Source organism: Leiobunum rupestre, chromosome 7, assembly GCF_980474605.1.
Source record: "Leiobunum rupestre chromosome 7, qqLeiRupe1.1.hap1, whole genome shotgun sequence".
Classification (NCBI taxonomy): Eukaryota; Metazoa; Arthropoda; class Arachnida; order Opiliones; family Sclerosomatidae; genus Leiobunum; species Leiobunum rupestre.
The window spans coordinates 22,589,183-22,601,809 of record NC_143390.1 but is presented as its reverse complement, the minus strand read 5'-3'; the positions used below and the strand labels follow the sequence as shown (position 1 = coordinate 22,601,809).

General features: G+C 35.5%; 2 protein-coding genes across 7 annotated transcripts in view; one reads left to right on the top strand and one right to left on the bottom strand.

Moving 5' to 3' along the window:
* Nucleotides 1–4,525: 4,525 nt before the first annotated feature.
* On the top strand, nt 4,526–5,550 carry Bka (FCF1 rRNA-processing protein Bka). Of its 2 annotated transcripts, none has more exons than XM_090154803.1 (6): nt 4,526–4,607; nt 4,671–4,750; nt 4,813–4,881; nt 4,945–5,093; nt 5,163–5,323; nt 5,387–5,550. In XM_090154803.1, the coding sequence occupies exons 1-6, from the start codon at nt 4,605–4,607 to the stop codon at nt 5,528–5,530; spliced, it is 606 nt and encodes a 201-aa protein (XP_090010929.1). In that variant the 5' UTR covers nt 4,526–4,604; the 3' UTR covers nt 5,531–5,550. The 2 variants fall into 2 exon arrangements, with proteins under 2 accessions (XP_090010929.1, XP_090010928.1); XM_090154802.1 differs by having other exon boundaries at nt 4,532–4,607; nt 4,668–4,750.
* Nucleotides 5,551–6,020: 470 nt separating this feature from the next.
* Nucleotides 6,021–12,627, bottom strand: part of Cka (Connector of kinase to AP-1) — a 32,378-nt gene continuing 25,771 nt past the window's right edge. The window contains exons 3-19 of one of the 5 annotated variants that reach the window (XM_090154796.1): nt 11,707–11,783; nt 11,560–11,638; nt 10,907–11,077; nt 10,702–10,833; nt 10,557–10,638; nt 10,327–10,468; nt 10,067–10,174; nt 9,099–9,422; nt 8,814–8,968; nt 8,568–8,743; nt 8,450–8,497; nt 8,252–8,373; nt 8,019–8,186; nt 7,810–7,950; nt 7,635–7,745; nt 7,470–7,556; nt 6,021–7,396 (exon numbers count right to left, since the gene is read on the bottom strand). In XM_090154796.1, the coding sequence (XP_090010922.1) occupies nt 7,227–7,396; nt 7,470–7,556; nt 7,635–7,745; nt 7,810–7,950; nt 8,019–8,186; nt 8,252–8,373; nt 8,450–8,497; nt 8,568–8,743; nt 8,814–8,968; nt 9,099–9,422; nt 10,067–10,174; nt 10,327–10,468; nt 10,557–10,638; nt 10,702–10,833; nt 10,907–11,077; nt 11,560–11,638; nt 11,707–11,783 (2,293 nt within the window). In that variant the 3' untranslated portion in view covers nt 6,021–7,226. The remainder of the gene's footprint in view (nt 7,397–7,469; nt 7,557–7,634; nt 7,746–7,809; nt 7,951–8,018; nt 8,187–8,251; nt 8,374–8,449; nt 8,498–8,567; nt 8,744–8,813; nt 8,969–9,098; nt 9,423–10,066; nt 10,175–10,326; nt 10,469–10,556; nt 10,639–10,701; nt 10,834–10,906; nt 11,078–11,559; nt 11,639–11,706; nt 11,784–12,627) is intronic. The other 4 variants (XM_090154797.1, XM_090154798.1, XM_090154799.1 and 1 more) reach the window with 4 other exon arrangements.

Sequence of the window (12,627 nt, the reverse complement as noted above, 5' to 3'; positions counted from 1 at the left end):
GAGGGTTTATCAGAGATCCTGGCAGTTATAGAGATGCGAAACTCCCTATACCCTAAGCAAATCAGTTTTTTTTAAATTTTTGCCGATCGCAGCGACGCCTGTACGTGGGGAGTAATCGCAGAGATCCTAGGATTGTTACCGTTGTTTACAATTTTTACGTCTCTCGGCTTGTAACGAGCGCTTCCTTCCGGCCGAAGGGCGGCGCTGATGCTTGCATTTTTTTGTCAGGTTTTCGGCGGAGTTTCGCATCTCTATAACTGCCAGGATCTCTGGGTTTATGGCGCCCGGTTCAAATTTTTTAAAATGGCACCTCTATGTACAAAAAAATTATAGATAGCGTTGATATTTTACAGAGAGGAGTGTTTTTGGCTCCCCCTACAAGTAGACTCTTGTAAGTTATTTTTTTGCAATTATATGTTACCTAGCTAGCTCATATCCAAAAGTTAAATTTTACTTCACTCTTTGTTTGGGAATTTTACATTGGTCGCATAGGCCTAACTATTTATAATACTTATATAGTTTATAGTAGGTTTTCAGTTTGCTTCTGTTAAAATTAGATGTACTTTTGTTTAGAGAAACTGTCTTTGCTAAAGGATTATATAAGTATATTCTTGCTGGCTCTAAGGTCTATATTTAACGTTGAAATAATACACAATGTATATACTAATTTAAAGTATTTAATCCTTACGGCAGTCAATATGAACTTATATTGAAGTGACCCATCATTTTCTCTCACACAACCTTCACAATAGCTTCATTTTCAAGCGATTTATTGCAGAAATACCAAGAGTTAGCTGGGTGATAAATTTTAAACGCGGTTACATGAAGAGTGGCGGACGCGTTTTAAGTCAACGAAGGCGCAAAATTGTAAGACGCGTTTCGGGTACAACGTTAAAACCGTGAATATGACACAACGATTGCTCGTATGTACAATGTTCATAGAACACTTTTTGTAGGAAATAGTCGGGCCCTAATGTTTGTAATTGGGTTTATAGTCGTACATACAATACTAACGTAGATATTCGAGAAAACCCATTACTTGGGACCGGTTTCCCCCATAACCATTGCGCGTAAAACAACAATTTCTAACAGTAATCTGTGAAAAGATATGTTTTATTTTGTGTATTTACTCTTAAACGATTTAATTACGCAATTTTGAGCCATTCTTCAACTTTAATTAAACATAAGTGGCTTAAAAGATGTCAAAAAAAACCGCGCTAGCGCCGAGCTAAAGTCGGCTATTTAATCTTAGGCGAAATAGAGTGTTAGTTCACCAGTGCGGCGCCGATGGCGTAACTTTAGTAACGTAGGCACGGGCAAAACGAAAAGCATAGGCCAAAGGGAGGGTTCTTTAAAAGTTCTAATCGGACCACGCGATAAAATTTCAAAAATCGTTCTAGTTTGATATCCGATTTCTATGGGTAAATGGGAACATTTTTGGGTAAAATTGTAAGAATGTTTGTTTAAAATAAGGAAAAAATCTTATTTTGTTTTAAGGGTTCAAAAAAATTTTCGTTTGCCATGGCAAATCGAATGGGTAGTGCAACGTCTCCTTTTGGGAAATTTCATATCTCATTTAGGTCTACATAACGGCTGACTTTGAACAAAATCGGCAATAAACACCTCGGATACTCTCCTTGTGAGTACTGGGGGCCTATTCTGTAAGCATTTGAAATCCAGTTTTCGATCGAAAAATAGATTTCGAATTTCGAGATCTCGACGAATGGTACAGGGTATCGAGATTGAATTCCCATTCGAATGTTTACAGAATAGCCCCCCCCAGGTGTCCGATTGACTTAAATGAAAACTAAACAGTGTCGCATTTGTAGGAAGTCTGTAACATGATCCTAGTGCACGAGAGTCCGGGAGCGGTTTAGCCTTACTCACAATTGTCAGTGCAAAATTTTGAAATCGATAGATGTCGGTAATGTTATTGAAACAGACAAATTGATGGGGGGGTTTCAAACAGGGCTGGACATAAGGCAGTAGTCACGGCATTTAACTACTAAAATAAATGCTCTGACTACTAAAATTAATCGAAATCTGGGGGCTTACTAGTCAATTTGACTGGTGAAAAATGTACCTAAATATTCATAAATAATGGCGAATATGGCGTATCATAAATTCATCATTCATCAATCCCATTTTATTAAAAAAAATCACATCATGTAACTCAAGTGATAATAAACTACTATGCTACTATTTTAATTCTATTGGTATAGGCTTCGTGCTTCGTGAGTAGTTCAAATTTTGGTCATAAGTATCGCCGCCTACCAACCGAGTTTTAATTTGAATATATGAAAGCTGTCTGCTCGTTCAAAATTATCTCTACATAACCGAAGGGTCCGACACTCTATCAAATTTCGTACACGCCAGATTTTTGAAAATTTCCAAATTTCAAATTTCTGATGAAATTTTGTCATCGATTCAGACAAATTTCTCAAATTTAATAAATGTTATAAAATTTGATGGTTTTTCCGCAAATTTTTATGAAATCTTGCAAAAATTCATAAATTTCTACGGGAAATTTAAAAATTTCAAATTTCTGATCCAAATTGGCAAATCTTTTCAAATTTCTCAAATTTTTTGGCCTATCGAAAAAATACTACTTTAATATTACTATAAAATCCGAACGGTAAAATCCCTGACATGTTGGTAATATCGAAATTTAGTCGTAATAAACCGAGTACTTAAACACTTTTAGATTGATTAGTAAAGTAAATTCAATAAGGTTTGCCTCTCTTCACATTAAAACTCAATTATTAACACACCTCTGGAAATTCGAAAGCTAAGCAGTGGCGTAGCGTGAGGGGGGCAAAGGGGGCCATGGCCCCGTACTGCTTAGATGTAGGGGGCGGTCTGGCAAAATTAAACGAACGCGGCCGGCCGATATCGCGGATCGGAAAACTGGCGTTGACGGCTGTTGCAGTGTTGCTTTTTTCTAATGCTAGCAGTTTTAAACACGGAAGTCAGTAGTCACATATACAGGGTGAGTTGAGAAGTATGCCTGTTTTTCCCCATTTTCCCACAATGAGTTAAAAGAGCGCCAGAAAGCTTCAAAGTTTGGGCTACAGAACCAAGCAGCAGGGAAATGCGATTTCAGGGGTACGATGAATTTGCGAACGCGTGGAAACCCAAATGTTAATGTTCGCTTAACAAATCTGGGTATCTTGGCAATCTAACAAGAGGTACAAATTGATAAAATTTGATATTGACCATGGCATTAAACAGTTCGAGTTGCAAAATACGCAGAATAAAACTTTAATTCAGAGCAGAATTTTCACCGATTTTTTGCTTAGTTGGCCCCGGGAATTTGCGATTCTCAAAAGCTTCGGTCACACGTTGGAAGCGCCTTGAATCGTTATGAGGTAATGACAGAAATGGTTAAATGCGAACCGAGCTCGAAAGAGCTATAGATTTTAGAAAAAGTCAAATTATTAAAATATTAAAATGACGATCACGATTAAATCTCATTAAAATTTTAAAATCCCTATCAAATCTCATGAAAATTTCCAAATCCTTATCAAATCTCGTTAAAATTATCAAATCTCATCCAAATTTTCAAATCCTTATCAAATCTTATTGAAATTTGCAAATCAAATCTAAAATTTGGAATTTATGAAATTCCGGATAAAATTTAAAATCTGGACGAAAAGATTTTAAGATCTTCAGATTTTTGACGCATTTTAGACGAGTGTCGAGCCCATCGTTACTTGGTCTATGATAACAGTTGAAACTTGAAAGTTCAACCGGAAAAACTAGAAATTCAAAAGGTGTCTGCTATTTCTTCACATATTTAGTTTACGGATATTAAGGCAGATGGCACTATATTTCCTAAGCTCGAACCTAGGCAGTGCGCCGGACTGTAAACTCTGCGCCGCCCCATCCGAAACCGTGGCCCACATCCTAGTCTTGGAACGCGAATTCATTCGTAAGACAGAATCCGCTCCTGCTAGAGAACCTCCCTCAGCTCCGGAAGCTCTCCGATGGCTTGGACTGACCTCGGTCAATCCAAGTACACCAACGACGGAGGCCACCAAACATCTCTTAGACAGCTGGTGGTCTCTCTGAAAACCAAACAAACGACCCATGTGGTGAATTTATTATCCCGTGCCCCGTTAGCGCGAGCTAGGGGAGCCTCCCTGAATTAAAAAGTACTTTTTTAAGGGGCTTCCCCTTCCATAAAAACTTGTTGAGGTTAACGGTAATATTTAGTGTAGGGAGCTGTTGGCTCGAACGCGTGGCATGCAGGGCTTGTCACCACCCTCCTACGCATTGTAACCCAGCCACCTGAATTAATGGCTTCAAAAGTCGCTTGATGACTTAGGCCTAAGGTTAAAGGTGCTGCCTTGGGTATTAGCATGGACCAAATATTAACATTTGGTCCAAGGTATTAGCCTTGCTGATTATTATTATTTTTATTATTACCCTCGTGGAGGTAAAAATTGAACTGAACTGAGCTGAACTGAAGCCTATATTGACCTTTAAACTTAAATTTAAGGTACTTTGCTAGTGCCATCTATTGCCAATTAGCCACTATCCCCACGAGTCTGGCTTTTGATTTAAGTCACAAAAATTGACTACTACATTTAATTCCTCTCATTATGGTAAGTTAAATATGAAGTTAAAGTAGATTTAATTTATAAATGAGATATTAATATTTTGAGAAGGCTAAAGGTAGAGGAAAAACTACAAAAGGACCCAAATTTGCCCAAATGAAGAAGAGAATAAGTTCACATGACCCAAGATTGTGAATATTAACACACTGAAATACATAAACCACAATCCATTTAAATTAATAATATTTAACAGGAAAGCCAAGGATCGAGTTGTAAAAAACAAAAAGAAAATTGATCCAACTGCTATTAAAATAACGGAGGCGTAAGTTTTAAAACTTGATACCCTAATGAAGTAGCTTAACATCCTTTAAATTTTTTATCTCAGTCCTCAACATTCTTCCGCATTATTTTTCAAGTACAATACACAGCTGGGACCACCATTTCACGTTCTTCTGGATACAAACTTCATAAACTTTGCTATAAAAAACAAACTTGACATAATTCAATCCATGATGGATTGTCTATATGCAAAATGTGACTATAAAATATTGAACTTGAAAATCTGTATTTTACAAATTTATTTTAATGTCGTTGCCTGTTTAGGTATTCCTTATGTGACTGACTGCGTTTTAGGAGAGTTAGAAAAACTTGGGAGCAAGTATCGTGTAGCGTTAAGGATAGCAAAAGACCCTAGATTTGAACGATTACCATGTAGTCATAAAGGAACATACGCTGATGATTGCTTAGTTCAAAGAGTTACTCAGGTATTATCCAAACTTTTGTACTTTTCATAAGAGAAATACCAAGACTATAAGCTTTAATTACAGCATAAATGCTACATTGTCGCAACCTGTGATAAAGATCTGAAAAGGAGAATTAGAAAAATCCCCGGTGTACCTATAATGTATTTATACCAGCATAAATTTTCCATTGAGAGAATGCCAGATGCCTATGGAGCGCCAATGTTATAAATAAAATTATTTAAATCCTGTTTTGTCATTTTATAAACTGAACACCTATTTTCAAACTGACACTTTTTATTTGCCTTCACAGGATTTATGATTCTTTTTTTTCTTATAAAAGGAAGCACATGGCCAAAGGTTTTTCTTTTAAAGAGCTACTATGGTTTTTCTTTAAACAATTTAACTTTTGCTTATCCTGCGTTAGTTTCTTTTATTAAGATCTATCACTGTCATTTTATTGATTTTTAGGAAAAGATTAATAATCTAAAGCAATAAATAATTTTAAAATTATTGATTTCCTAAACTTTCCAAAACGTTTTTTCCGTCTCTAGTTTTCATTAGAAATGCCATAGCATTTATTGGGATGAGTAATGAATGACCCAAAAATGGCCATTTTTTTTCTTATGCTGAAATATAACATCTACGTTTAAGAAGTGCATAATGACTGTACACTGTACATTGACAATTTCTTTTTTTTTCTGAAAATCAACTACCTATATAAAAAGCCATGTTGGGTTTTTTTTAATTAGAAAAGAATGTGATAATAACATTTTTCACAAAGTTCATACGTCCTTTAGTATAATTTTCCTAATTAAAAAAACCAATTTAGTTATTACTACACTAAAAATAAAACAGCATTCAGGGGGACTTTCGATGAAATTTTATGTGCGCAAAAAAGTGCTGGAATTCTTTTTTGCAGTTACGCTTTTAGGATTTTTTCGCTTTTAGGATTTTTTCGACACGAAAACCATCTTTTTTTAGGTAATTTTTTTATACTCTGACTAATTTTCACGAAAAAATTACACATTCATTCAACCTATGTACAAAAATTGATTTTACACACAAAGGGAGAAAATATACGAGCTAGGATTTAAAATATTTCCATTTCATGTTTTTCCTGAAAATTGGATTTTTTTTTAGTTTCGATTACACATTGTTTTGTCAGTTTTAAATCTCTAAAGTTCATCAGTTTAAACGCGAAATTTAATCCAGTGACTACCAAAACTAGAAAATAATAATTTTGGTCCACACTCGAGCAAAATATCCTCCTTTTAACAAAATTTTCTAGATTTTTATCTTTCAATATAAGATTACGCGAATGTTTTAAAATTGAGAATTAAATAGAATTGTCTAAGATTATTCAATAGTAGGAAAAAAGTGAAAAAATACGAACTAATAATTAATCACACAAACATCAATGAATATAAAACCCAGTTGTTTTTAAAGCAATGTTCGTAAACCCGAGGATTTTCTTCACTAGAAAGCTGGCATTTATAACATTTAACCCACGTTTTGCTGACTCTAAACCAAAAGTCCCAACAATAAAGGGTATTGTTATAAAAGGAAAAGTCTTCAATATATTCTCCCTTATTTGAAGGTAACGAAAAAAGTCAAAATGCTCAACTGTACACAAGGATTTTTTTTTTTCAAAGATTAATAAGACTTAAATATTAAAACTGCTGCCCGATTGCTCCTGGATCATTTTGTAATTACTCATGGGAGGAATTAAAACACACCAAGAAGATAGTTAAAGTAAGTGTTAACCAGTTTTTCCAACTTATTTCAATAGTACTACATTCACCTCCATATGGCCTTGCTGATGTTATTTCTTTATATATAGTTTGCCCTAAAGAGTTTTATAAACGGCTGCTTTGCATGGGGTGGGAGAACTCGCGCTTAATTCTCTAAACTGATAATTAACTCTTCATACAAACACTTTGGCCAAAGCATCGGCCCCCGCGCTGGCAATATATGGTTTGGAAGGGTGAAATGCTACGTCGAATATTGACTCGTCAAACTTCTTACGATGAGAAGTAATCTCTTGAACACAGGTTCGGTTATCCATATTCCACAACCGAATGGAACAATCATGACCTTACATTTAAGTATATATCAGTATCAATTCAATACACTCAATTTTAAGGAATCAAAAAGTGAAGTATCTTACTTCCTGAGAGCAAATAAAGACCATTTGGATCAACAGCTAAACTCGTTACTGCGTCTAAATGAGCTACCATAGAGTGTACCATTTTCCCTGCAAAGAATTTTGTAATACGCAAGTTAAATATGGTTTTTTTAGCGTTATTTGAAGGTAAAACAGAAATACACCTACCTGTATTATTGTCAAAGAACCTAATATTTTTATCTTCATGAGCCGTAATGGTGATAGGTAGCGTTGGGTGGCTAACAATACGATTAATTTGTTTGTTCTGGGGACTAATATCTGTTGAAATAGCGGTGCGTTAATATAGTTAAGGAAGAAATCATATTTGAACCATCAAAACAACCTGGTGTTTGATTGCTTTCAAGCCGTAACACTGGTTTACCAGTCTCCAGATCAAACAGAATAGCATTTGACGTAGTATAAGAAGCAACCATCTGGGATGGCTCGCAAGGGATAAAATCTACGGAGGTTGGAACACCATCCTCTACAGTATGGAAAAATGTTAATTTATTTGTAAATCCTAACAATAGATTTATAAAATATAAACTATACCGGCTTCAGCTGTGTAGGTATGTAAAAGTGGAACTTTACTCTGTGGAGCCCAGAGCCGTACTGTGCCATCCGCAGAGCATGACAACAACTGCAATTTGGAACTGTGAATGGAAAGTCCCCAAACTGCATCCGCATGACCCCTTAAAGTTGACGCCAAAACAGATGGATCTATTCCCAATATTTCAATGAAATTAATAAAAATTCCTACCAAAATATTTAAAGAGTATACTTACCAAATGAATCGTAGGGATCTATATTGGAATTGGGGACATTCCAGCATCGGATAGTAGAGTCCTGTCCCCCGCTAAAGCACTGTTCACCAGTTGCATTCATGGCTAAACAGAGTACAGAACCTCTGCAAGCACCAAAAACAGTTTAATATGTAGATTTCAGATAAAATTCATTGCCAGTGTCATAACAAATAAACTCACATATGAGCTCTAAAGGTATAAACAGGTTCCACATCGAGTGATGCAGTTCTATGAGAAAACCATACAATCAGCAAATTTCTCAAGTAACAACTTACTATTCGTATGGAAAATAAATTACTTTTTAGCAGGCACAGTTTTCTGTAAATTCCATAACTTCAGGGTGTGGTCTTCCGAAGCCGTGACAAGTACAGGATCCACAGGGTGGAAGGCAAGGGCACGAACACCATCAAAATGGCTCCTTAATGAGTACTTTGCATTCCATGTCTTACGAAATGCTTCTTTAGTAGCGGATATCTAATGAATCAGTATAAAAAACCATATAAATAACCAATTTTTTTTATAGAAGAACAATATCGTTAATTACATCGTAGCTAGTATCCGCTTCATTATTTACTGTTAAACCAGCTAATTCGCCTAAGCCCAGGACAGCTTCAAGAGCTTCTTCATCAGCGCCTGGAACACTGAGCAACGGTCGTCTGGAGCCTGCAGGGAAAGCGGGAGGCATTACACCTTGGACAGCTTGAAAAATAAAACCAAGGAGGACATAAAAATTTGGACCAACAATTACACGAAGCGCACAAACTACAATAATTCCCCGAAAAAAAAAAGAAAACCCTTAGATAATTTTACCTAAACTATTAAAACCTACCATCGTTACTAAATTCCTCAGCCTGTTCCGTAGGCAACTGTAAATTTTCTGCAAATTTGACTTCTCCCACAAAAAACCCACCATTATCTGGAATTGGGGTAGATGGAAGATTTTGGTCGCTGTTAAACGAGGGGTTCTCTATAACTGTTTCATTAAGCTGGTTTTCTTCATCAGCATCATCGTTATTGCTAGTTTCCTTCTCAATTTCCCAGGCTTCCGAGGGCGTATCATTGATAGTTTCATTTTCGTCACTTTGTTCCTCATTGGCGCTGTTAGCGGAGGACAGGCTGGCCAGCATAGCATGCACTGCCGACCGTTTAATTCCTGAGGAGAGTGATGAAAAAAGGAGATACGTGCAAAAAAAGCAAAAGAAAATATGGCAAATTATAGAAAAAATTCATGCAAAGAAAACAAAGTAAAAAATAAAACAAAAAATGCAAATGTCATTACAACGTGATTCATTCGACAGAAAACTGCCAATTTAATTGTAAGGGTATAGAAAAGTAAAGATAATGGTAGTTATTTGGTCATTTCTGTTTGAATGATATCAGTTTGTAAAACTCAAGGGAGTGTAGGAGGTTTGTAAGAGAACAAGGCAAGGCTGCGCGTATTATGATGAAGAAAAGTAGACCAAAACCAAAAAAATTATAACACTACATTGTTAACAAACATTTAATTAATTAAACGCTAGAGGTTAAGAACTATTGGAAAAAACTGTATTATACAACAATAACTGTTAACTCCCTGCAAAAGACCACTTTTGGCAAAACAAAAGGGCTAAGAACATGGTAAATGCAATAGCAAAATAACTTAAGGCTAAAAGAATTAAAATAAATTCCAATGAGGACAAAGAGACCAGCTTCTGGACCAAGTAGCGAAAGCGTGTGTTAGGTGTATTTCCACTGTACCCCGAGGGTGGTTTGGGTAACTTTTTTTTGCATTTTCTGAGTTGGTACTGGCCAACTTACTGTGGACGCTTCCACCACCTTTCCTTCGTTTTTGTTCCCATCGAAACTCTTCCAAAGATTTTAAGACTGATTTGGGAGTGATATCCCATCCCTTGTCTTTAGAATTTTCTGCATGCAAATTTTCATTTTGTTTTATAGTAACACTAGTTTTCTACTAAGGTTACACTTTAACACTACTACTCATTGCTACTCTAAAAGGAGCCTACTTTCACCGTACTATAAACTTACCATCCAAATAACAAAACAAAAAAAATACTCACCCCATTCTGACCCATCAGCGTGACTTCTGGCTTCACCAGCACCTTCCGCCAAATCAGGTCCTAAAAAATCAAATTCTGAAAGGACTTCTTCAGTTTCAGCATCACCAATATCATCATTATTCCTGGATCCACCTTCTCCTTGCTGACAAAAATAATCAAGAGTTAAGAATTTTAAAATTTCTACCACAATTAAACGTTATATATATATGAAATGGAATAAGATTCCGCACCTTAGATTTAGATTTGAACCTTTTACTCTCAATTCTGTCTTCCGCATCTTCATCAGCTATTCCAACATCTTCCATTTCATCACTAAACAAAAGTGAAAAAAAATTGGACAAAAATTTTCAAACAATGTTACATCTAACATTTTACCTGAGATTATCATCCTCTTCATCCATGTCAACGTTCTCCGATGCTAGGAAGTCGAAAGTAGCTAAAACAGAAGCCTCCGCATCCATCAATGCATTTTCAGCAACTGAGTTTGGAATTTTTTTAACTGGTGCTCTGAGTAACAAAGAAAAAAACATTTTTAATGACTATTAGATAAAGACTAAATTATGAAACATTGGTATTGTACCTTCTTTGCGTATCTGTGGACCTTTTCATCACCTGTTCTCCATTGACTGTAGGTGCTGAGTTTTGTTTCTCCTCCATGTCCAGATTAGTGGGAGCGAGACCCAACAACGTCCTAACTCTAGCTGAGCGAACATCAATAATGGTATCCGTATAACCAATCTCTTGAAGGTATCTATTTAAAAGAAGTTGCTTTGTTAGAGCAATGGTGGGAATTGAGTAGTAGCAACGTCAGGATATTCTGAGGTGTAGTCTAATAGATTTTCTGAATTTTGGACTGTCTTAGATTTCTCTTTATTTCATCACAAGTGCCTCCTTATTCAGCCTTAAAAGTTTATTTGAAAAGTTCACTGAACACTATTTGTTGGCCCCCAAGTTAAACGAAAAGTATAGGCCACCACTGGGATTTTGCACTTTTATTTTGGTTATAATGTTACTGGAGTTTAAAAACATTGCAATTATAATTTTCACATAAATCTGTAGTTGGACTGTTCTTCGCTATAAGACACTATTTCATAGTATGGACACAAGATTAGCGATAAAAATTAAATAATAAACTCCTGTAGTTCCTAGAGATTTTAAAACTTTAAATTTGATTTTCCAAATTACCATGTTTTTATGCTTAGGTAACTGTAATTAAGTAGAATGAAAACTTACTGTCTAAGTAATTGCCTCCCTTGTCTCCAGGAAACATTATTTGTAGATAATAAAGTCTCCCCATCCATAGGATCATCAACTGAACAACAATATTCATTACGTAAATATTAATTTCAATACATCATCTTTATATATTTTGATAATTACCAATATCATCAAAGACGGGGGCTTTTAGGTCAGCAGAATTGGGTTCCGTGCCATATTTGAGCCTGTGGAACTTAGCCCTACAATGAAAACCATATCTACATTAGTAATGTGCATTGAATTTCTGTTTAATAATAATAATTCGCTAGGCTAATACTGAAGGCACTACCCTAGATACAAGTCATCTAGCGACTTTTATTGCCTTAAATTCAAGTGGCTGGGTTAAAATGTGTAGGAGCCACGCGAGCCAACACCAGACACATATAATAAAATCTCCCTTCACTGCTTATGTTATTAGCTTCAAACATATACTTTCACAAGTTCCCAAATTTAGTTTAAGATAAAAAAGTGCTGGGGAAGTACATAATTATGACTATATATCGAAAAAAATTTCGATAAATATAGTCATAACTATGTACTTCCCCCAGCACTTTTTTTTCGATGAAAATGATTTTTGTGTAAAAGAAAATATCCCTTAACGGTGTAATTTCTACATTTTTACATCTTTAGGCAAAATAATATTCAATGCAAGTTTTCAGCACCGATTTGGTGTGGGAAGTTTTTGTGGGAAACTCTCGCCCTGCGCATTTGACTTTTATTTCATAGATGGATACTTCTTTAGTAAGAGATAAAATAAATCGGTTGCTATAATAGTACAATTAAATATTTTCGTAAGCTAATAATTCTATTCAGATACACACCATCAAACCATAAGTAACATAATAACAATAAGTATGACACTTCCTATTGCTTTAATGCTAATTTTCTAACTGAACCTTTTTTCGGTACTGATACTCTCTTCAAGCTGTGACTTGGACTCACAACTTACCGTTTTGGATGAATACTTTGTGTTAAAAATTTAAGCCTCATATCGGAGAGCACATTCTGGAGTCACAAGGGGCTTTGGCTTTGTTTTGAAGCCCG

Excerpts from the sequence above, each read along its gene's own strand:
- Bka (XM_090154802.1), top strand. Across the intron at positions 4,751-4,812 it reads AGTTCACATGACCCAAGATT|GAAAGCCAAGGATCGAGTTG; the intron begins GTGAATATTAAC and ends AATATTTAACAG. Across the intron at positions 5,094-5,162 it reads GGATTGTCTATATGCAAAAT|GTATTCCTTATGTGACTGAC; the intron begins GTGACTATAAAA and ends TTGCCTGTTTAG.